Below are 24,704 nucleotides of genomic sequence, written 5' to 3'. Positions count from 1 at the left end.
CAAGTCCACACCGTATGGCATGTCGCGCTGCATCTCGCCCGTCAGCAAGAGCCTGGGAGAGACGTGTCCAGGCCTCCTCCGGACACAGTGGCAGCATGTCCTCCACCGCATCCCACAGAGAGTGGAAGAAACGGTCCAAGAGGCAAGCGGTGTTCAAAGACCGCAGGCCCAAACTCAGGGAAGAGAACAGTTTCTTTCCGAACTGTTCCAGCCTCTTGGATTCCCGATCCGGAGGAGCGGATGGGAAGGAGGATTGGGAAGTGGAGGCCTGGATAACCAGGCTCTCGGGGGTGGGGTGTTGGGACAGGAAACTGGGGTCGCCCAGAGCAGGGCGGTGGCGCCGGGCCACGTTCCGATCCACAGGAGGAACTGTGGAGGGCTTGGACCAAGCGCCCTGCAGAACGTCGACGAGGGCCTCATTGAACTGCAGCAGAGGCTCTGTGGAGCTTGCTGACGGTTGAAGCACCTCTGTGAGGATATTAGTCCTCACGGCCACAGCAGGCAACTTGAGCCCCAGGTCTTCGGCCGCCTTGCGCAGCACCACTGAAAAAGCTGCACCTTCCTCCGAAGCCACAGTCGGAGGAAAGATGAAGCCAGCGTCCGGCGAAGTGTCCAGACGAACAAGTTACTTACCTTCGGTAACGATTTTTCTGGTGGATACAGTATCTGCCTGTGGATTCCTCACCTTGTGAATATCCCCTGCGCCAGCATTCCACGGAACTTTTCTTCCCCAGCATTCCACGTCGACGTGGGCGACGTCACAATACATCGGCTCCGCACGCGACTCCGTACGACGTCATCGGAGCCATAAGAAGCCCACGTCAGCGTGGTGACGTCAGTTCCACCCATTTTTTCCGTGCCTTCGAGGCGAACAGGTGAACCAACGACAAACCCAAGTATACACAGTATATAGAAAACCAATACATATACATAGCATACAAAACAAGGGAATGCTAATCAAACAAGCATTACCTACAAATGTACAAGAGAAAATATAAGCATTTCAAACAAGACTAATTTCATGGTATACAAAAGGTGGACAACGGGGAGGCGGGTGGGTTGGTGAGGAATCCACAGGCAGATACTGTATCCACCAGAAAAATCGTTACCGAAGGTAAGTAACTTGTTCTTCTGATGGATACATCTGCCAGTGGATTCCTCACCTTGTGAATAGATTCCCACAGCAGTCCCCACTCCCGGAGGAGGGTGTCCACCTTTCTATACCAGAAAGTCCTGCAAGACAGAGCGCGCGAAGTGGCCCTCCCTCCTCATCTCAGAGTCCAAGCAATAATGCTTTGCGAAAGTATGGAGGGAGGCCCAAGTCGCGGCCTTACAAATATCTGCCACAGGAACACCCCGGGCCAGAGCAGATGTTGAAGACTTAGCTCTAGTAGAGTGAGCACGAATACCCTCAGGAGGAGTCTTACCAGCCAGGGCGTAGCAGATCTTGATGGTCAGTATTATCCATCTTGACAGCGTGCGCTTGTGCACCGCTTTACCTTTAGAACGACCAACGTAGCCAATAAAAAGCTGGTCATCAACACGAAAGTCCTTGGTCCTGTCCAAATAAAAACTCATAGCCCTCTTCGGGTCAAGGCGATGGAGTCTTTCTTCCTCTTTGGAAGGATGAGGGGGTGGATAAAAAACAGGGAGGGTAATAGACTGCCCCAAATGGAAAGGAGTAACAACTTTTGGCAGGAAAGCAGCCCTGGTCCTGAGAACCATCCTTTCAGCATGTAAGGTAAGAAAAGGAGGTTTGGAACTAAGAGCTTGAAGCTCACTTACCCTCCTTGCCGAGGTTATGGCTACAAGAAAAACCACCTTAAAGGACAACAGCCTCAAAGGACAATTATGAAGAGGCTCAAATGGGGACCCCATTAAAAAGGTTAAGACAAGATTAAGGTCCCACTGAGGCATTACAAATGGAGTAGGAGGAAACATGTTTGTAAGGCCCTTGATGAACCTCAGAACAACCGGAGATTTAAATAACGAAGGTTGATCTGGAAGGCACAGAAATGCCGATAAGGCCGAAAGGTAGCCCTTGACCGTGGCCACAGCACAGCCCTGCTGAGCCAAGGAAAGAGCAAACTGAAGCACATCAGAAAGATGAGCCTTTAAAGGGTCAATGGATCTCTCTCCACACCACTTTACAAACTTAGACCACCTGTAGGAGTATATGGACTTGGTGGAGTGTCGCCTGGCCGATAAAATAACGTCCACCACATCAGGTGGGAGAGAGAAGGAACTCAGGTTGCCCCGTTCAATCTCCAGGCATGAAGGTGTAAGCTCTGGAGGTGGGGGTGTAGAACCTGCCCCTCCGACTGCGAGAGGAGGTCTGCCCTCAGAGGGAGACGGAGCGGAGGGCACGAGGAGAGGTGGAGAAGATCTGTGTACCACACCCTTCTTGGCCAGTCCGGGGCGACCAAAATGACTTGGGCCCGGTCTTGGCGAATTTTCCTCAGAACCCGAGGAATCAAGGGTATGGGAGGAAACGCGTAAAGGAGTCGTGAACCCCAACTCAACTGAAACGCGTCCCCCAACGCCCCCTGCATCGGAAACTGGAGACTGCAGAATGACGGGCAGTGCGCGTTCTCTCGGGTGGCAAACAGGTCCACCCGAGGAGTCCCCCACGTCCGAAAGACGTGACGAACCACCTCCGGATGGAGCCTCCACTCGTGGTCGGCGGAGAACTGCCGACTGAGACTGTCCGCACGCACATTCAGCACCCCGGCCAGATGATTTGCCATCAGACAAATCTGATGGTCCTGAGCCCAGGACCACAGCCGCAGGGCCTCTCTGCAGAGACAAAGAGACCCTACTCCTCCCTGTTTGTTTATATACCACATCGCGGTCGTGTTGTCCGTCAGAACTTGAACTGACCGACCGCGAAGGGAAGGGAGAAAGGCCTTGAGTGCCAAACGAATCGCCCGCAACTCCAGAAGGTTGATATGAAACAACCTTTCCTCTGGAGACCAAAGACCCTTGATCTCCAGATCCCCCAGATGAGCTCCCCACCCTAGGGTGGAGGCATCCGTTATCACTGTGGCCACCGATGGAGGTAGATGGAAAGGCTTTCCTTGGGACAGATTGCCCTCCACGCTCCACCAAGACAGATCCGCTGCAGCTTCTCCGGAGATCTTGATCGACTCCCCGAGATCCCCGTTGTGCTGATACCACTGCTTGCGGAGGCACCACTGGAGCGCCCTCATGTGCCAGCGTGCATGGTTGACCAACAGAATGCAGGAAGCGAACAGACCGAGCAGGCGAAGGACCTTCAGAACTGGAACAACCGCTCCACCGTGGAATAAAGGGACCATCTCCTGAATGTCGAGAATCCTTTGAGGAGGAGGGAATGCCCGACACACAGTAGTGTCCAGTACTGCCCCTATAAACAGGTTGCGTTGAGAGGGCACCAGGTGAGACTTGGGCACATTGATCGAAAAACCCAAGTCGAATAACAGCTGAGTTGTCACCTGCAGATGACGCTGCACCATCTCCGGGGACTCTGCCTTCAGAAGCCAGTCGTCCAGGTAGGGGAAAACCGGAATCCCCGACCTCCTGAGATGAGCAGCCACCACTGCCATCACCTTTGTGAAGACTCGAGGTGCAGTAGTAAGACCAAACGGGAGGACCGCAAACTGATAATGTTGCGACCCAACCGTAAAACGGAGATACTTCCTGTGCGACTTCAGGATTGGGACATGGAAGTACGCGTCCTGCAAGTCGAGCGACACCATCCAGTCTCCTTGCTGCAACGCTTGAAGAACCTGCGCAAGGGTCAGCATCTTGAACTTCTCCTGTTTCAGGTAAAAATTCAAGATTCTGAGGTCCAGAATCGGACGCAATCTGCCGTCCTTCTTGGGGATCAGGAAATACCGGGAGTAGCATCCCTGACCCCTTTCCTGCTCCGGAACCACCTCTATTGCGCCCTTCTGAAACAAGGCCAGAACTTCTTTCTGCAGGAGAAGCAGGTGGTCCTCCGAGCAATAACCTTGGCAAGGAGGGTAAGGGGGAGGAAACTCCCGAAAGGGAAGGGCGTACCCAGTCTCTACGAGGTTCAAAACCCAAAGGTCGGTTGTAACAGATTTCCAACCCCGTAGAAAGTAGGACACCCGACCCCCCACAGGTCTTACATGATCCGGGATGGGGGATCTAGGGCTGCTTCCCTGAAGCCTCATTTGGAGCAGAGGAGGAGGAGGAAGAAGAGGGGTTACGACCAGAACCTCTCCGACCCCTTTGCTTCCCTCTATAGGAGCGATAGAGGGGATTCTGCTGCTGTTGTTGCTGCTGTTGTTGTGGCTGTCGGAAGGAGCGAAAGGATGACCTTCCGAATCCCCTAACCTTACGGAAAGTTGAACCTCTCACAGGAACCTGCAGACCCAAGGACTTCGCCGTTAACCTACTGTCCTTAAAACGTTGAAGAGCAGAATCTGCCTTCTCCCCAAACAACTTTTGTCCATCAAAGGGCAGATCCACCAGCGTGGCCTGGACATCCGCAGAAAACCCTGAGGAACGGAGCCAAGCTTGTCTCCTTGCGGCAATGGACGACCCCATAATTCTCGCCACAGAGTCCGCCGTATCCAGCCCAGACTGGATCACCTGCCTGGCAGCTGCCTGAGTGTCCGCCACAACCTCCATGAAGGACGACTTATCCCCCTCAGGTAACTTAGGGGCCAGAGTCTTAATAGAGTCCATCAGGGCATGAACATAACGCCCCAGCAAGCACGTAGCATTTGATGACTTCAATGCCATACTTCCTGAGGAGAAAGACTTTTTGGCCGCCTGATCAACTTTCTTCGACTCCCTATCAGCAGGAGATTGGGGGAAAGCACCCGAAGCATGTTTAGAACATGAAGCCTGCACCACTAGGCTCTCCGGAGAAGGATGCGTGGATAAAAAATCCGGGTCTCCTGGCGCAACCCTGTATCTCCTTGCCACCCGCCTGCAAACTGCTGGAGCTGACAGAGGCTTCTTCCACACCTCCAATACTGGTTCCAAGAGAGCCTCATTGAAAGGTAGCAAAGGCTCAGAAGCCGACGTCGGAGAGTGCAACACCTCTGTGAGCAGATTGGACTTGTATTCCACAGAGGGCAGCTGCAGATCTAACAACTCCGCGGCCTTCTTGATCACAACATGGTAGGGCGCCAATTCCTGTGGTGGAGAAGACCTTGCAGAAGCATGCTCCCACTCCGGGGTGGTATCCAAACCACTTGCCACCTCTATACCTCCAAACTCGTCCGAAGAAGAGTCGACCTCACCTTCTTCCACCTCAGCACGAAATCTTTCCTCCTCCAAAACCCTTTGGGCTTCACGCCTCGATCGATTCCGGGGAGCCGGCGTCGTCGACGTCGTACGCGGCGTCGGTGGAGCCAAAGGCATCGGCGTCGGAGGCGCTACAGGTGGAGTCGGCGGCGCCGGATGCGGCGTCGAAGGAGTCGGCCTCGGCGTCAAAGAAGGCTCCGAAGATTGACCATCCATCCGAGGTCGAGCCGGATTCCCAACCGGCGCCGGAAACTGCCAAGAAGGCGCCATCGGCATAAAAGGCATAAAAGGAGCCTGAGCATATTGCTGCGGCACTCCCAGAGAAAACGCCATCGGACCCACGGGACCTGCTGGTGCTCCGGATGGGAAGGATGCTCTCTGAAAAATGCCATACATGGCATTCAGAAATCCCGAAGGATCCGTACCTGGAGCCGGGAACTGGGGATAAGGAACTGCCCCTGTATCCTCCTGTGGAGCCACCGGCGTCGGCTCCTCCGAATCCTCCACCGGAACCACGGAGTCATCAGGCACCGGGACAGACTCTTCCTGCTCCTGCTCCACATCAGATTCCACCCGACCAGGAGTCGAAGCCTTGGACGGCGCCGGAGACGGCGTCGGGGAACGAGCCGGAGTCCGCTTCGGAGAGGGAGACTTCGAAGACTTATCCGGAGAAGGCGAAGGAGACAAGATCTTGCTCTGACGTCGACGAGGCGAAGCCGACCTCGACCTCTTAGACTTCGAGGACCGACGCCGAGAAGAATGCTTCCTCTTCTTATGGTGCTTCTTCGACTTCGACGACCTCGAAGTCGAAGACTCCCGCCTGGACTTCTCCTTTTTCCTCCCTCTCTTCTCCTCACCGATCTTCTTCATGAAGAGTTTGGTCTTCCTCTCCTTCAGTGCTTTAGGATTCATGCTCCTACAGCACCCGCACTCATCCACATCATGATCAGAAGAGAGACACCATAAACAATTCTGATGCGGATCCGTCATGGACATCAGGCCTCCGCACTCCCTACAGGGCTTAAAGCCCGACTTCCTCGTCGAAGACATTCCGATTTTAACAAGAATACACCACTAGATTACAAAGTATCTAGAGAGCACTGGGAAAAAACCGTTGCGCGTCGACGGCGCGGAAAAAAGGGAACTGACGTCACCACGCTGACGTGGGCTTCTTATGGCTCCGATGACGTCGTACGGAGTCGCGTGCGGAGCCGATGTATTGTGACGTCGCCCACGTCGACGTGGAATGCTGGGGAAGAAAAGTTCCGTGGAATGCTGGCGCAGGGGATATTCACAAGGTGAGGAATCCACTGGCAGATGTATCCATCAGAACACTGGCATCCCCGAGTTTGTCTGCCCAGTCCTGTGAAAGTTGACCCTGGAGGGCCATAGGGTCCTCAGTCGCCCCCGTCATCCGATTCCTGATAAACAGGAGGAACGATCGGAGCCGGACGGTAGATGAAACGGTCATCCATCGGCGTCGGGTGCGGTGCCGGGTGGCGCCGTGCCGGCGTCGGGTCCGGACAGGGGCTAAACCGGGGAACGGCGTCATCCGGAGATGGCGCCGGAGGTGGAACCGGTGTCGGCGCAGACAGAGATCCAGGCCTGGATCTCTCGGGGACCTGCGGCGTCGGGACCGAAGTCGTCGACGGCGCCGGGGCCGGAGCCGCCGGCACGCGAGGTCGCCCAGTTGAGCCCGCGGGGCTCGAAGGCGCGCCGGCAGGCGTCGACGGCGGAGCCAGGCCCCTCATGGCCGAGAGGAAGGCACTGACCTCCGCCGGAGTCGCGTCAGTCCCAGGGACCGGCGGGTATGGAGACGGACGCGGCTCCTGTGGCTCCGGCAGAGCCGCGGGGTTGGGACCACCCTGACCCTCGGCCGAGTCGTGCGACCAGTGAGGGGAGTCCGAAGAGCGGTGTCGCCTCTTGGACTTCTTTGATCGCATCGACTTACCCGAAGACTTCGAGCCCGACGAGTGATGATGATGATGACTGCGGCTCCGCGACCGGTCCTTGGACCTCCTCCTGGACTGGGACCGTGAGCGGCGCGGAGCCGAGTGGCGAAGCTCGAGAAGCTTACGGGACCGCACCCGCCTAGCCTTCGAGGTCAAGGCCTGACAATCGGGACACGATTCCGCGTCGTGGTCGGACCCCAGGCAGTAAAGGCACCGGCGATGGTGATCCGTCAACGACATCAGGCGATGACAGGCGTCACAGGCCTTGAATCCAGGCATCCTACCGGCACCAGAGTCGAGTCGACAAAAGACCAAAAGAGTCAATAAGTTTTAGTCAAAAATTGACTAAGGGGTATCCCGGATCGGCGCTGTCTGGCGTGGAAAAAAGAAGAACTGACGTCATCGCGCGAGGGCGGTGTCTAAGTACTCCGACGACGTCATTCCGGCGCACGACGCCGACGACGGTCGTGGAGCCGCAGACGACGCCTAGCGACGCGCAAGGGGTATTGCTGACGAAAAATCTTTCCGGATCCAGCCTGACGCCTGGGGATATTCTAAGGTGAGGAATCTAACTACCGTGTTTCTTTCAGATGTGGTGTAATAGTGTGTCGGAGCTGCAGGTATTTCTAGAATAGTGTGTTTGGCATAGAGTATTCATGGCAGAGTTCTTGGAACGAATTAAGGTTAAGGCCGTGCTTTACGTCTCCAATAGTGTAGATTCCTACCTGGTTCCATCCCCTAAATCCCTGTAGATTAGCTAGGTGAGATAATAGACGGTTGCGTCATAAGGGGTTTACCCGTGTAAGGTGGCCCCACCAACCCATCCATCTAAGGGCCTGTTGCCATGTGAGTATTACCACCTTGGTAGCAGGTGGTAAGGTCTGGACATTTAGGGCCAGATGTACAATCATTTTTACATGCACAAACGGGTTTGTGAACCCGTTTGCGCATGCAAAAACAGTAAGAATGTTTTGCGTCCGCAATTGCGGGCGCTAAACACTTGTAAATGACCACCCTCTTCAAGAGGGTGGTAATGGGGTGGCAAAAGGGAAGGGGTGCCCAGGGGACTTTATTACACAAAGAAACAAGGCAGAAATGCCACTTTCCGAATGCACGTCTATCAACTTCGTCCATTGAGAAGTAGTTTCTCCGAAAATTAGTATGCTGTGGTGCTCTCCAAGCATAAGGCCTCCCTCCGCCTTTAGGAGACCAAGTCAACTCTCCTGGGAGAAGCAAATCCCCCTTGAGATTTACACAAAAACTGCACAGATGCCGAGGCACATAAAAAGTAGTCCAGATCCGTGAACTAGGCTTTGACCACCATAATATGAAAAAGGAAGTCCATAAGTCGATCTTTGTTTTCCTCCGTATATACTTTATTTCATATCAAGAAATTTTCATAACATCCGACACAGGCAGCCGACACGTGTTTCGTCCGAAAGGACTTTCTCAAGGCTAGACAGATCAGTAGAGCGATTCGTACTTCAAGATTGTTTTTTTTTAACATAAACACAACCGTAATAAAGGTGTTACACCTGTAGCGAAGGGAATCAGTAATATCCGCTCCCGCTACCTCCGTTTTACCAGCCAGGCCCTGATAAGCCCGTAGCAATGACCGATCGGATTGTGTACAATCCCAATAGCCAACCCTATGTAAGAATGTTTTGCGTCCACAATTGTGGGCGCAAAGCACTTGAAAATTACCACCCTCTTCAAGAGGGTGGTAATGGGGTCGCCAAAGGGAAGGGGTCCCCAGGGGAACCCTTCTCCTTGGCAAATGCAGGGGAAAATATTTCTAAGGGCAGGCAGTGGTCCCATGGACCACTACCAGCCCTTAAAAAATAAAACGAAAACGTTTCATTTTTTTCTTTTTTAGATGCATCCCGTTTTTTCTTTAATTAGAACGGGTTGCATTTAAAATTAAAATAAAAAAATTGCTCTATTTAAAAGCACTACCAGACATGGTGGTCTGCTGTCCCCAGCAGGCCACCATACCTGGGAGGGCCTGCCATTCCCAATGGGGTTGCAAATTGCAAGAGGCTCATTAATATTCATGAGCCTCTCTATTTGCGACCCCATTGGGAATCGCTAACAGTGTGAAAAACACTGTTATGCATTGTGAATAGCGCCTCGCAAATTGAAAGTGGCAAAAAACTCGCAATTTGCAAGGCGCTATTTCCACGGTCGTACATCTGGGCCTTAGCCGGCTATATAAATATGATGTGAGTGTGGGGTCATCTAGGAGCTATCTGGCCTCAAGGTTTTTGCTGGCCTTCTTCATGTACTCAGCCATATGTGAACGCAGGCCAAGGACATAGTCCAAATTACCGGTTTAGGCAGTTTGTGACGCTGCTCCTAGCCATCCTTAACCAGACACAATGAATCCTAACTGGATGTCCAAACTGAAGTTCAAATGGGCTGTAGACAACACCCTTCTGTGCAACCTTTCTGTAGGCAAAGAGAAGGCAGGATAGTAAGACATCCCATTTTCACCTAAGCTTTTCTGAGAGCCCCATGATCATACCCTTGAGTGTCTTGTTGAACTTTCAACAAGCACACTGCACTGTGGATGGTAGGGTGTGGTAAACTTATAGTTTACTCCACACTATTTCCACATGGCAGTAATATAACTAGACATTAAGTTTTTACCTCTGTCTGGTAAGACCTCCTTAAGGAAGCCCACTCTGGAAAAGACTCCCAGAAGTGCACTAGCCGCTACAGAAGCTGTAGTGGTCCTAAGGGGAATAGCCTCTGGATACCTAGTGGCATGGTCCACCACCACTAGGATGTAACTGTGTCCAGAAGCTGTTGGAGGATTTAAGGGACCAACAATGTCAATCCCTACCCTCGCAAATGGAACCCCAACCACTGGAAGTGGAATTAAGGGGCCCTTTGTAGTGCCACCTGACTTCCCACTGGCTTGGCAAGTGACACAGGAGCGACAAAACACCTTGGTATCTTCAGACATGAGGGGCCAGTGAAAATGGGAGGACAATCTTGTCCCAAGCTTTGCTTTGCCAAAGATGTCCTGCAAGGAGAATGTCATCTGCCAGGGACAGAAGAAAACCCCAGAATGTCTGAGGTATTACCAACCTCCTGGCCGTACCAGGCTTGTGAACTCTACACTCACAGAACAGGAGCCCATTTTCCCTATAGATCCTATAGGACCCACTGACATTCCCTGATTCCTCAGCAGCAGCCTGCTGTCTGAGCTGTTCAAGAGAGGGGCAGGATTTCTGCCCCAAACTCAAGTCTACACTGGAGGGTCCCCCTGCCCCCAAGATCTCTACCTGGTCTGACCCAAGTTCCTCTGGGACAGTTCCTTCACAGGGACTGAGATCATCTCCCTCAGGAGGCTGACTCTCACTGGGAGTTTGGGAAGAGGACACCCTACCTGCTCCTTCTCTTAGGAGCCAGCTGGTCCCTTTTTTCAGGATCCAGTGCTCCCTCAGTGCTTATCTGTTTGGCCTGAGATCATGTGACAGCAAATGCATTGGCAGATATTTCCATTAACTCTGCAAGTGTCCCGAACTCCACTTTCAGGCCAGGCTTAAGCTACCAAATCATTGCCCTACAGACAATCTACAGATAGGTCTGGAGAAACCACAACTCTTTTAGGGGCAGTAACCCTTCCCCAACTGACATTCACAACTGCCAAGGCGTGATGAGTCCTGACATTACTATTAAGTATGATCTGTTCAGGGGACACAAGTTTCTCTGTCATCATTGTGACACTGGCCACTGAGTCCCTGTAAGTTATAGCTTTGTTTCCATTAATCAAATGCTGTTGCCTGTACTTCCCAAAGTTAGCTGGGCATACAAGTAAATTGGCAAGATCCATGCCACTGTTACAGACAAGGACAGCCTGAGTGGGTGTTCTGACTAGGCCAGAACCCGTTTCAGAACCCAGGGTTAACCCTACTAATCACTTGGGAGCTGTACTATTTTTTGTACTGGTGATAGGGGGAGCAGTTGCCTTATGGGCAGTGTTATTAGCTTCCTTGGTGCTGATCTTAGGACCATTAGCATCCCTTGGCCTATGGCCTTCCTCATTAAACAGGATAGCATCAAGGTTTCTTTTTAGAGTTGTTGCAGTTTTGGGACTCACGCCCAGAGGCAGGGTTTTGGGGACCTTGAGAAGACTTATTTCTTTTCTTTACCCTTCTCTGGGGCCTTAGAAGAATCTTGCTTCTTCTGATCACCTCCGCCACCAAGGTTTTTCTGCTTAACCCTGGTGAGGACACATTAGTCTGCCTTCTTTCCCAATTCTTGGGGAAAGGTCAGATTAGAGTCCACCAGGTACTGGCGTAATTGTTGATTCTGACAATTATTAAGGATGTGCTCCCTCTTCAACAAATTGTACAAACCCTCCTAGTCCTGTACACTCTTTCTATAAATCCAGCCTTCCAGAGCTTTAATAGCATTGCCTATGAAATCAACCCAGTCTTGAGTACATGCCTTTGAATGTCCATAAACGTTACTCTGTACTGTTCAGTAATTAAACCAAACCCATCTATGAGGGTACTCTTCAAGACTGAGTATTTGTCAGCATCCTGATAACAGTGACGAGCTTGTCTATTTCACAAACTTTGTTCGTGAAATAGTGACACTTTAATTCCCCAGCTTCTTAACTGCTCTTTTCTCGCTAGTATTTCCATATATAACCCTGGCGTGTCAAATGTGACTAGAGTAGGCTCCACGACTTAATTGCCACACGGAGAGAGTAATTTAATTAAAAACATGTCTGGTGATTCCACCTGGGCCAGCCCTGGTAGCTCTTTGATCACCTTTAATATAGTTGAGCCATTTCAGATGTCATGATTCCCCCTCAAGGGAAATTCAGGAACTTACAACAAGCTATATTAATGAGGCCTATATGTACCAACAGTTTCTACTATTTATTTAATGTTTGTTCTCCGCATATCCCCAAAAGTATGAGTGCATGAAATACTGGTTAACCTCCAGTGTCAAGTCCATTTCTCCAAAGGGTATAATCCAATATCTCTGTATCACAGATCATGTCCATGCCGTATGTATAAATGTGTCTCTCTCCCACTTGCCAAACAAGTGTCACTAGCCACTGGTTTAAATTTCTTAAGCAAAAAGAGGAATTCTGCCATTGCAGATAATATAAATGTTTGTACATTTCTAGGTAAAATATTAAAATACCACCATATAGTCAGTGAACTGCAACTAAACAACTAAGTAACACCAGAAGATTGCAGCAAATATCTAAACTTTAACATGCACAAATACCAGGTACAAAATTACCTTTGCAGCGGAGTTTGACACTCCATGAGTTACGTTTCTTATAAGACCCCCAACATTTCCATATTTTATAAGTCCAGAAACACCTTCCGACACATCATTCAAGAGTCCCATTGGATTGCCAAGAAAATCCACCGATCCCAGTATCTTTGCTGCTTGGCTCAGAAGCTCCTTTAAAACGAAATGAAAAACATATGTTGTCAGATACAATGTTGTGTCACAAGGGAATCAAAAATTCCATTATCAATGTCATCACTGGTGAGCCACAGAAGATGTAATTTCAAATGGCACAGCTGTATACATTAATTAAAATGTGCTGCCATTATAGTCATAAATGTATAACTGCATAAACGCAAGCACAAGTTACTTACCTTCGATAACGATATATCTTTAAGAAACATTAGTTAGTTATAGATTCCTTACCTTAGAATTACCCCCAGGCGTCAGACTGGATTCAGAAATTTTTTCCATCAGCAGTACCTCTGCGCGTCGGTCGGCTCCGCGTTCGTCGTCGTTGTCGTCGGGATGACACCGCGGTAGCTACTTAGACGCCGCTCTTGTGTGCTGACATCAGTTCTGTACACGACTTTCCGCGCCAGAAACGCAGAGCCATGCAAGAAACTGACAATTGGTGCACAAAACTAGGGCCCTGAAAGGATGTCCTTAACCCTAGAAATCAGTTCGCAGAACGGGGAGGATGGGTGGGGAGGTAAGGAATCTATAACTAACTAATGTTTCTAACAGATATATCTTTACCGAAGGTAAGTAACTTGTGCATCTGAAAGAAACATGTTAGTTATAGATTCCTTACCTTAGAATAGATACCACAGCAATATCAACCTGGTGGGGGGTCTGTGAACCGAGATCACACCAGAAAGTCCTGGAGAACACAACGACCAAAGAAGCAGTCTCTCCGGATTTGTCTGTCCAGGCAGTAGTGTTTGGTGAACGTGTGCAGTGATGCCCACGTGGCCGCCTGACAGCTGTCATTCAGAGGCACTCCTCTTCGCAAGGCAGTAGTGGCTGCTGTCGTCCTGATGGAGTGAGTGCGTAGCCCCACTGGAGGCTCCTTTGTGGCTAGAGAGTAACAGGCTTTAATGAACAAGTTACTTACCTTCGGTGACGATGTATCTGTAGGAAACATTAGTAGTGATAGATTCCTTACCTTAGAATTACCCCCCAGGCGTCAGGCTGGATCCGGAAAGTTTTTGTCAGTACTACACCTTCGCGTCGTTAGGGGGCGTCGTGCGTCTCCGCGTCCGTCGTCAGCGTCGTGATCGCCGGGATGACATTGTGGACAGTACTTAGACGCCGCCCACGCACGTTGATGTCAGTTCTGTACACGACTTTCTGCGCCAGGAACGCAGAGCCATGCAAGATACTGACCACTGGTGCCTTGAAACTAGGGCCCTGAAACCTTAACCCTAGAAAATCAGTTTGCAGAACGTGGAGGATGGGTGGGGCAGTAAGGAATCTGTCACTACTAATGTTTCTTACAGATACATCGTTACCGAAGGTAAGTAACTTGTTCATCTGAAAGAAACACGGAGTAATAGATTCCTTACCTTAGAATAGATACCCCAGAAATACCAACCCCGGTGGTGGGTCTGCGAACCAAGATCACACCAGAAAGTCCTGGAGAACAGAACAGTCAAAAAAGCCGTCTCTACGGACTTGGCTGTCCAGGCAATAATGTTTTGTAAACGTGTGCAGTGAGGCCCATGTAGCTGCCTGACAGATATCTTGCAGGGGGACACCCCGTCCTGATGAAGTAGTGGCTGCAGTTGCTCGAGTGGAATGAGCACGCAGCCCCACCGGAGGCTCCTTTTTAGACAAAGAGTAACAAGCTTTGATGCACAAGACAACCCAGCAGGAGATATTCCTCTTGTGCACCGCCTGACCTTTCTTGGTGCCAACGTAGCCAACAAAGAGTTGGTCATCCACCCGGAACTGTTGTGTGCGGTGGAGGTAAAATGAAAGCGCACGTTTTGGGTCCAGACGGTGGAGCCTTTCTTCCTCTCTGGAATGATGTGGAGACGGGAAGAAAGTGCGCAAGGTAACAGTCTGCCCAATATGAAAGGCTGTGACAACTTTTGGTTAAAAGGAAGGCCGGGGCCTGAGCTCCACCTTGTCCGGATGAAAGAAAAGGAAAGGAGGTTTACAAGAAAGAGCCTGGAGCTCACTCACTCGCCTAGCGGAGGTGATGGAAACCAGGAAGGCAGTCTTCAGAGTTGAAAGATGAAGAGGACAGTTGTGAAGAGGCTTGAAAGGAGCACACATCAGATAGGTTAGAACTAGATTACAGTCATACTGTGGCATCACAAACAGAATAGGAGGGAAAAGGTGTGTAAAGCCTTTGAGAAATCTTTTACAACAGGGGACTTGAAAAGAGAGGGCTGATCAGGAAGTCTGAGAAAGGCCGAAATGGCAGAAAGATAGCATTTAATAGTGCCCAGAGCAGAGCCCTGCCGAGCCAAAGAAAGAACAAAAGGACCTAGGAAAGAGGGGCAGAAAGGGGATCCACAGCCTTTGCTGTGCACCATGCCACAAATTTGCTCCACCTGCAGGCGTATACTACTTTAGTGGAGGGACGCCTGGCTGCCAGAATGACATCACAGACTTCAGGAGGCAAGTCAAAGGGAATCAACTGCCGCCACTCAATCTCCACGCAAGGAGGTGGAGACTGGACAGGTTTGGGTAGACAAATCGGGGACCCACGCTCATGCTGAGTAGCTCAGGATACCAAACTCTTCAAGCCCAGTCCGGCGCCACAAGAATGACTTGGGCCCGGTCGTGTCTGATCTTCTTCAGCAATCTGAGCATAAGTGGTATAGGCGGAAAGGCGTACAATTTAGCGCAACTCCACTCGAGTGCCGCCTTGGAAATTCCAACGCACAGAACTGTTGACATTGCGCGTTCTCTTCGGTGGCTTATAGATCTAACCAAGGCTCTCCCCACTGTTAAAAGAAACCTTGCGCCACCTCCGAGTGAAGCCGCCATTCGAGATCCATCATGCGCCTGCGGCTTAGTTCATCCGCCCTAGCGTTCAGGGAACCTGCCAGGTGTTGAACCACCAGGGAAATGCCCTGATCTTCCAGCCATGTCCAGAGGCGCAGAGCCTCATGACATAGGGTCTACGACCCCACACCGCCCTGCTTGTTGCAATACCACATAGCGGTGGTGTTGTCGGTGAACACCTGCACTACGCTCCCCTTGACAGAGGGAAGGAATGCCTTCAGTGCAAGACGGATCTCCCGAAGCTCCAGAAGGTTGATATGGAGCCTGGACTCCGCCGGAGACCTCTGATCTCCGCCTCTCCCATGTGACCGCCCCATCCCAGGAGGGACGCATCTGTCACCACTGTGTGCTACGGTTGGGAGAGGGAGAGGGATCTGCCATTGACCCAATGCCGGTTTGTGAGCCACCACTGCAACTGTCTTGCAGTCCCTGACGAGATCTGGACGGACTCGGACAGGCTTGCCCTGGTGCTGCGCCCACTGGAACTTCAAGTCCCACTGCAGAGCCCACATATGCCATCTGGCATGATAGACCAGCAGGATGCAGGAGGCCATGAGGCCCAGCAGCCTCAGGGTCAGCCTGACCAAAACCCAGGATAGAGGCCGAAAGATCGGAATCAGAGTCTGAATATCCTGGACTCGCCGTTCGGGAGGATAGATGGGAAAGAGCGTCGTGTCCAGAACCGCTCCGATGAAAAGGAGCTTCTGAGAGGGTACCAGGTGCGACTTCGGCAAGTTGATGGAGAACCCTAGCATATGCAGGAGGTCGGCCATAGTCTGGAGGTGGGAGACGACTGCCTGGGGCGATCCTGCCTTCAACAGCCAGTCGTCGAGATAGGGGAAGACTGGAACCCCTGATCTGCGCAGATGAGCTGCGACCACCGCCATCAATTTTGTGAACACCCGAGGGGCGCTGGTAAGGCCTAAGGGGAGCACGGTAAACTGAAAGTGCTTGTGGCTTACTGTAAACCGCAGGTAACGCCGGTGGGCCGGCAGGATGGGAATGTGGAAAAATGCGTCCTGCAGGTCCAACGGTACCTTCCAGTATCCAGGGTCGAGGGCAGACAAAACCTGAGTTAACATCTTGAACTTCTCCTTCCGGAGTAAGTGATTGACGTTCCAGAGGTCTAAAATAGGACGCAGGCCCTTGTCTTTCTTGGGCACCAGAAAGTAGTGGGAATAACAACCACGACCTACTTCTGGCGAAGTAACGCGCTCGATGGCCCCCTTGGCCAAGAGGGCCACAACTTCCTGTTGAAGAAGTGCCAAGTGATCCCCCGACATGCGTTGGTACTGTGGTGGCATGGCTGGAGGGGTAGTCTCGAAGTGGAGGGAGTAGCCCCTTCAGACTATTTGTAAAACCCACCTGTCCGTAGTGATGGTGCGCCAGTGGGGGAGGTGAAGGCGAATCCTGCCGCCCACTGGCGTGTGATGGGCCTGAAAAACCTGAATAGGAAGGTTTGGAGGCAGTGGTGGCCGGGGTGGAGGTGGGCTGACCCACCCGCTGGCCCCCTGACCCACCTCTGCGGGTCCCACATCTGCGCTGAGACTGCTGCTGCTGCGGCCTGTGGCTCTGGAGCGAACGTGTTGGGGCGCCCCTTCTGTGGCCACGAAAGGAGCGAAAAGCAGAAGGCGAAGGAGGGCGAGTGGCCGAAAAGCCCAAGGACTTTGCCGTAGCCCGTGAGTCCTTAAAACGCTCCCACGCACTATCTGCCTTGTTGCCAAAAAGGCGAATGCCATCAAAGGACATGTCCATCAGGGTGTTCTGGACATACCGAGGAGCCAGTAGTCCTCAGCCAGGCGTGGCGGCAGAGCGCCACTGTCGTGGAAATCGCTCTGCCCAGCGAGTCGGCGGTGTCAAGGCAACATCGAATTGTGAATTTGGCTGCATCTCTCCCTTCAGCAATAGCCGTGGAGAGCACTGCCCCGGCCTCCTCCGGACACTGAGGCAGCACCTGCGCCACCGTATTCCACACAGAGTAGGAATAACGGCCCAAGAGGCATGCGGTGTTCACAGACCGCAGCCCTGAACTAGCGGAAGAAAAAATCTTCTTCCCAAACTGTTCCAGTCTCTTGGATTCCCTAGCCAGAGGTGCGGTAGGGAAGGCGCTTCGGGACGTGGAGGCTTGGACAACCAAGCTCTCAGGGGTGGGGTGTTGGGAGAGGAAGAGGTGGTCGCCCGGGGCCGGGCGATGGAATATGGCCACGTTCCTATCCTCAGGAGCCCCAGTGTTGGGCTTGGACCAGGTGCCCAAAAGAACGTCCGAATGTGCATTATTAAAAGGCAGCAGTGGCTCCGCAGAGGTAGCCACCGGCTGAAGCACTTCTGTCAGGAGGTTAGTCCTGACGGCCACTGTAGGGAGTTCAAGGTAGAGAGCCTCGGCCGCCCTACGCAACACCACCGCATAACTCGCACCCTCCTCCGTAGCCATGGTAGGAGGAGTTAGCATACCAAGGTCAGGAGAGGTGTCGAGACCGCTGGCATCCCCCAAGCCCTCAACCCAGTCTGGGTCAAACTCACACTGTGCTGTGAGAGGGTCCTCAGACCCCTCCCGCTCTTCCCCTTCCTCTGATGGCTGTGGGACAGGCCAAAAATACGGAGGCTGGACATAGTGGTAGAAAGGCCCCATTGGCGTCGGAATCGGCGTCGAGCGACGCCGTTCTGGCGCCGTGTCCACATCAGGGCTGAAACCGGGGACGGCGTCGTCCAGGGGCATGAGCGACGTCGGGAGGGGAGCCGGTGGGGTCGACGTTGGTGGAGGTGTCACTAGGTCAACCAGCGTCGACCGCCATCGAGGCCTGGATCCTTGGGGGCCCTGTGGCGCCGGAGCCGACAGCGATGCCGGAACTGAAGCCGCTGACAGGGAAGGACGAGGACCCCCAGTCGGGCCCCCGGGGCCCAAAGGCGAGCCGGCGGGGCCTGACGGTCCAAAGAGGCGGGCCATGGCTGACAGAAATTCCTGCAGCTGGGCCGGAGCCGCCGACGGACCTGGGAAAGGCGGGTAGGCCGACAGTGACACCGTAGGCTCCGCTGGAGCCGCAAGGGAGGCACCATCCGCACCCTCAGCCGCGTCGCGTGGCGGGCGAGGGGAAGTCGTGAGCGATGACGCTTCCTTGACTTCTTGTGATGCTTCGCCTTACCTGAACCCGAGTGCGAAGACTTCGATCCCGAAGAACGATGGTGATGGCTCTGCGAGCGGTCCCTCAACCTCCCATGGGACCGGGACCTTGAGCGGCGTGGAGCCGACTGCCGGACTTCAAGCAACTTTCGGGACCGCTCCTGCAAAGACTTCGGCACCATGGCCCGGCAGTTGGGGCACGACTTGGGGTCGTGGTCGCAACCCAGGCAGTAGAGACACACCCGGTGCGGGTCCGTCACCGACATCAATTGACGGACTTGAAACCGGGCATTCCTACGGCACCAGGAGTCGAACGACTGTAAAAGAAGAGACAAAAAGGCCTTGAAAAACTCAGTCAAAAAGTGACTGGGGGTACCGCTCTCTCCGGATCTGCACTTGCTGGTGCAGAAAGGAAAATGCTACTTACCAGTATGCATCTGTTCTTGGCATGTAGAGCTGCAGATCCACACACTTAGAATAGATCGCCATCTGGTGTTGGGCCCGGATGTTTGCACTTATTTTTGTCCTGGGAAAGTCTTTGGAAGTCACGGGATAGGTGACTCCTTCTTAGGACTATAGTGTGCATGGGCATCGGCTCCATCCTCAGATTGTTTTTCGCCAGCAGGGAAATGATGGAGTTTTGTAAGAAACAGGAAAGATGCCCATGTATGCTGTATCTAAATAAGATAGTACTGGCACAGATAAAGGTAGCCGGGGAGGCGGGTGGGCATGTGTGGATCTGCAGCTCTACATGCCAAGAACAGATGCATACTGGTAAGTAGCATTTTCCGTTCGAGGCATATGAGCTGCAGATCACACACTTAGCATAGATTGTATAGCAGTACCCATCTCTAGCGGCGACCACAAGTACCTGTTGCAGTAGTTTGAAATAGTGTTTTGAGTACAGCCTGGCCCACACTAGCTTGTTGTTTTGTTTGCACATCCACAGAATAGTGTTTTGTGAATGTGTGTGGTGTAGACCATGTAGCTGCTTTGCAGATGTCATCTAAGGGAATGTTCCCTAAAATGCCATTGAAGCCCCTATCTTTCGTGTAGAGTGGGCTTTAGGTGGAACAGATAAAGTACGTTTTGCTTTGTGATAGCAAATCTGTATACATTTATAATCCATCTAGCTATCCCTGACTTTGATATGGGGTTACCTTTGTGTGGTGGTGAGAATGACACAAAAAGTTGTTTAGTCTTACGAAAAGTATGTGTCCTTTCAATGTAATAAAGCAATGCTCTTTTGACATCTAGGGTATGAAGAGCTCTTTCTGGGACTGTCTGTGGCTGCGAGAACAACACTGGCAACTCTACTGACTGATTGAGGTGGAAAGGAGAAATGACTTTAGGGAGGAATTTTGGATTGGTTCTGAGAACAACCTTATTGTGATGGATTTGTAGGAACGGTTCCTGAATAGTTAGCGCTTGCAGTTCCCTAACTCTTCTAAGAGAAGTGATAGCTACTAGGAAAGCAACTTTCCATGTTAGAAACTGGAGCTCACATTTATGTAGAGGTTCAAAAGGGGGACCCATTAGTCTTGTGAGAACGATGTTTAAATTCCACACAGGTAAGGGTGGTACCCTGGGGGGGAATTATCCTTTTGAGGCCTTTCATAAAGGCTTTGATGGCAGGCACTCTTCTTTAATGACGTTCATGCATTCAGGAGGAAGGTTAAGGTAACCAAGTTCTAAGATCTCAGGAGCTAGATCGCAAGGTTGAGCTGAGCTGGGGGTGGGTGTCTGATCTCTCCACGGTTCTGGGTTAGGAGGCGTGGGGAAAGGTGTAGTTTTTGGTGCGGAACTACCGACAGTTCCAGTAATGTGGTGTACCACGGTTGTCTGGCCCAAGTTGGAGCAACTAGGATGAGAGTCAGTGCATGTTGCTGTAGTTTGCGCACCACCATTGGAATGAGTGGGAGAGGTGGAAAGGCGTACACAAATCTGCCTGATCAATTCATCCATATCACATTGCTTTTGGACAATGGGTGTGGATACCTGGCGGCGAAGCTTGGGCATTTGGCGTTTTTATGCATGGCTTAGAGGTCTATCGCTGGTTGCCCCCACATTTGAAAGAATGGCTGAAGAACTTGTGGATGAAGTTCCCACTCGTGAATCTGTTGTATTTGACAGCTTAACAGATTGGCTATGGTGTTTTGGACTCCTGGGACATGTTGAGCTAGGAGAAAAATGTTCTGGGGTATAGCCCATCTCCATATGCTCTGTGCCAGTTGAGAGAGCTGCAGAGTGTATCCCCCGCCTTGTTTTTGTATGTAGTACATGGCTGTCATGTTGTCTGTGCGGACTAAGACAGCTTTGCCTGATATTTGTTTTTAGAAAACCTTTAAGGCTAGGAAAATGGCTAGTAGCTCCAGGTGGTTGATGTGGAGTAACTTTTGTTGAGGAGTCCACATGCCTTGCGTGTGATGTAATAGGTGCGCTTCCCAGCTGGAGAGCGATGCGTCCGCTGTCATGACTATCTGTGGAACTGGCTCTAGGAACGGTCGCCCTTTGGAAAGGTTCTTGGTGTTCCACCATTGCAGAGATTGATGAGTGCGACCGTCTACCAACACCAGATCTGTTAGCTGACCTTGAGCCTGGTTCCATTGGCGTGCTAAGCACTCTTGGAGAGGACGTATCTGGAGTCTTGCATGAGGTACTATAAGTATGCAAGAGGCCATCTGTAGGAGAGTAGGGTCTGCTTCCTATGGTCACCCCCACTTTTTGCTCTTGCTTCACTGGTTTTCGACTTAGATGTGGCTGTGGGTCTGCTAATCAGACCCACAGCCCAGGATCACCTTATAGGGCCCTGTACAGTGTACCTTAGGTACCCAGGGCATGGGTGTACCCTAGGCCTACCAGGGGCTGCAGCATGTATTATGCCACCCCTGGCTGGCCTCCCATCATGACACAACTGGCTGAGCACTCAGCTGGGGCAAGGTCGTGTAATCACCCCTTGCTTAGGTATAGTATTTCTATACCTACCTTATATATAGACACATGGGTAACCTTTCAGTCACTCCTATGGCAGGCCTTAACAATCCTGAAGGCAGAGTGTAGGAAGGTGGATATCTGACTATGGTTACCCCCAACCGGTCCTGGGGCACACCAGTCCCGGGCCTGGGGCGAGCTGGACAAGGGATTGGGGGTGTAACCACCCCCCTTCCTGGTCCCACCCATAGGGAGGGACCTAGCAGGTAGTCCGGCCCCTAGAATCCGAATAAAGGTAGGAGCTGTGTCCTAAGACTTCAGACATCCTGGAATCAACTTGAAACTAAGAAGAAGACGGGAACTTCGACGCTCTGCCGCACAGAGGACTGAAGCCAATCTCCCCTGTGGTCAGGGAGTGACCACCTTGCTAACGCAAGCACCATCCAGCGAATCAACGTCTGCTTTGCCGCCGCCTCCCGCCGGAGCCCGAGCCCAGAGACTGACAAGACCTGGACCTCCAGACCTCTCACCGCCCGATCCACAGTCCCTGCAAAGAGGAGACCCGTGGAGGCACCGAGACACGTGGAGCCAGCCATCTTGGAACGACTACGACAAGCTGACAAGTGCAACAACCGAGGCTCCCTCCAAGTTGTGCTTTGGGTCCTGAGAAGCCCAACCCTCGAGCAGCATCTGCACCAAAGGTGAGCCCTCCAGCATCTCCACGATCTGCGTGGGGCCCTTCTGCATTTTGCCACTCGACGCGCCTAACCGGTTGCTGGCCCGCTGGCTAGTGGCCATCTTGGCGACGAAATCTACGACAAACACCGCTGGTCTGGTTGCTCCAGACTGGCCCTTGCTCCCCTCCAAAGGAGCAATCCCTCTGACCTTGCTGGTCAGAACCAACAGCTGATTTCCGAATCCTCTTGCAATTGCTTTTGCCAAGGCTTGTTTGCTTCGATCAAGTCGCCGACACCGCCGACAGCGAGAGCCTGCGTGGGACAGCTCGTGAGCCGACTCCTGGACGTCGTCGACCTTCAGGGACCACGTGGCTGCGGAGACAAGCTACCCCTCATCACCTGTCTGCACCCGACATCGCCTGGTACCCACCTGGTGCCACGCTGGTCACTGGCTAGTGACTGTGAACACTGTCCCCTCTGCTTACAGGTCTTCAACATCTCCGATCCACTCTTGGATCCACTGCATCTCTTCCCGACCGACCGCCTGCAGCACTTTTGTCTACAGGCCCCACGGAACCGATAGAAGAAACCCGACGCACTTCGAGGCCTATGCACCCGCTTCCTGTGGGTGAGGTAAAGCTGGCACTCCTGTGCCCAAGTGTAGTATTACATCTCTAGTGCCTGTGTTCCAAATCTTAAGTTCCTAGGTCATCCGGAAGATTCCTTTTGCAGTAACTTTGTACTTTTTACGCACCCATTGAAACCTATGGGAGCCCGCGTGTGACTATTTGCTCTGCACACGCCACCCGTGGACCTCCTGGTCACTAACTGACGTTAGCTCCTTGTAGGCCCAGCGATTCTAGAGGCCCTAGGCCTTTTCCCTTTTCTGTTCGTGGTACTTATACCACTATTTTAGTATATGGTTCGAGTGGCCACCAGGGCCTATCCATATAAAGTGCAACTTCTGTATATTCTGTGATAATCTTGTTTGACGATTTGTGCTCCTGTGCTCATAAAGAGACTAGGGGTTACTTTGATAAATAAATACATATATATTTTGAATATATATCTGTGTGGTGTCCTTTCATTGGTATAAAAGGGGGTTACTATTGGTAAAACAGCTTGCTTAACACGCATCACGAGTTTAGCCTCAAAGACTGCTTAGCCTACGCTACCACTAGGGCAGCTAGTCCGAAAAGGTTGACTTACAACCACACCATAAGGGTTGCTTGGCATGGTACAAGGTGATCACTTTAACTAGTGAGCATCATATACCAGGCCAACTTCTCACATTGGTGAGCAGCGGTTGGATTTGAGCTTGCTGTGTTTTACCATTGTAATCTCTTGGTTACCAATTGAAAGATCACATAGGTACCTGTAGGTACATATAAAACAAGATTAGATATACTTAAGTTCTACTGAACTTAGTTGTTGTAGAGCAAAGGGAGTAGCACACCCTGACTACAACTACTAGATAGGTTTAGTAGGTAAACCCAAGTGTAGGTAGATTGCAACACATCCACCCACACTTAAGAGCAATGGCCGGGGCAGAGGGGTCCACTGTACCCATCTCTGTTGAGAGTGACCCCCAGAGGGCACCAACCAGCTTTGCTACCCTTAATCAGAATGAGCTCAGGCATTTGGCAACTCTTAGAGGCCTTAAACAGCCCAAGAACCCAAACTCTGCTGAGCTCAGAGAGCTCTTACAGAATGATGAGAATCAGAGAGCACTCAAGAAAGCTTCCCAGTTAGCCCCCTTAGGGACAGGAACAGGAGGCCCCCCTTCTGAAGATGCCACTGAAGTACCCCTTCCCAATAGTCACCCCTTAGATGGGATGCCTACCACAGAGGATGAGAGTGAAAAGGATACTGACAGTAGTGAGGATGAAGGGAGAACTAGCCCAGTGCCAAGTGTTATACTTGGCCCAGCTAAACCAAGGCTATTGGGGACTGACAGTGGGTTCAACCCACTGGATCTCCCCAGTGGACTTAACCCAGGGCTTGGAAGGCAAAGGAATCGCTCAGGTGACTCCAATGCTTCCCATGGCTCTAGAGGCTCTCAAGGTCACTCCAGGAGAAGGATGACCACCCCTCAGAGGAGGGAACATGAGGCCAAGATGCAAGAAGCTCAGCTGAGGATCAGGAAGCAGGAGCTAGAAGTAGCCCTGATGGAAGAAAAACTGAGCAAGGCTAGGCAGCATAGAGAGAGTGGGTCTATACCCACTGGTGGCAGCAATGTCCCTAGGGACAAAGATAGGGTCTTTGACAATAGGAACCTGTCCAAGATTGTGCCCCCCTACAAAAGTGGGGATGACATCCACAAATGGATGACTGCTCTTGAGAGAGCCTGCAAAGTGCAGCAGGTTCCTGAAGACCAGTGGGCAGCAATCTTATGGCTCTCCTTTGAGGGGAGAGGCAGAGATAGACTCCTCACTGTTAGAGAAGAGGATGTCAGAAATTACAGAGTCCTGAAGAGTG

General features: G+C 51.9%; 1 protein-coding gene across 2 annotated transcripts in view; it reads right to left on the bottom strand.

Annotated features, from left to right (window-relative positions):
• Positions 1 to 24,704, bottom strand: part of VPS13D (vacuolar protein sorting 13 homolog D) — a 2,738,381-nt gene that overhangs the window by 325,012 nt on the left and 2,388,665 nt on the right. For both annotated transcript variants that reach the window (XM_085608633.1, XM_085608634.1), the window contains exon 65: positions 12,486 to 12,653. In XM_085608633.1, coding sequence (XP_085464759.1) covers positions 12,486 to 12,653 — 168 coding nt within the window. The remainder of the gene's footprint in view (positions 1 to 12,485; positions 12,654 to 24,704) is intronic.

This window comes from Triturus cristatus, chromosome 1_2 (genome assembly GCF_964204655.1).
Source record: "Triturus cristatus chromosome 1_2, aTriCri1.1, whole genome shotgun sequence".
NCBI lineage: Eukaryota > Metazoa > Chordata > Amphibia > Caudata > Salamandridae > Triturus > Triturus cristatus.
This window is presented reverse-complemented; position numbering and strand designations above follow the sequence as displayed.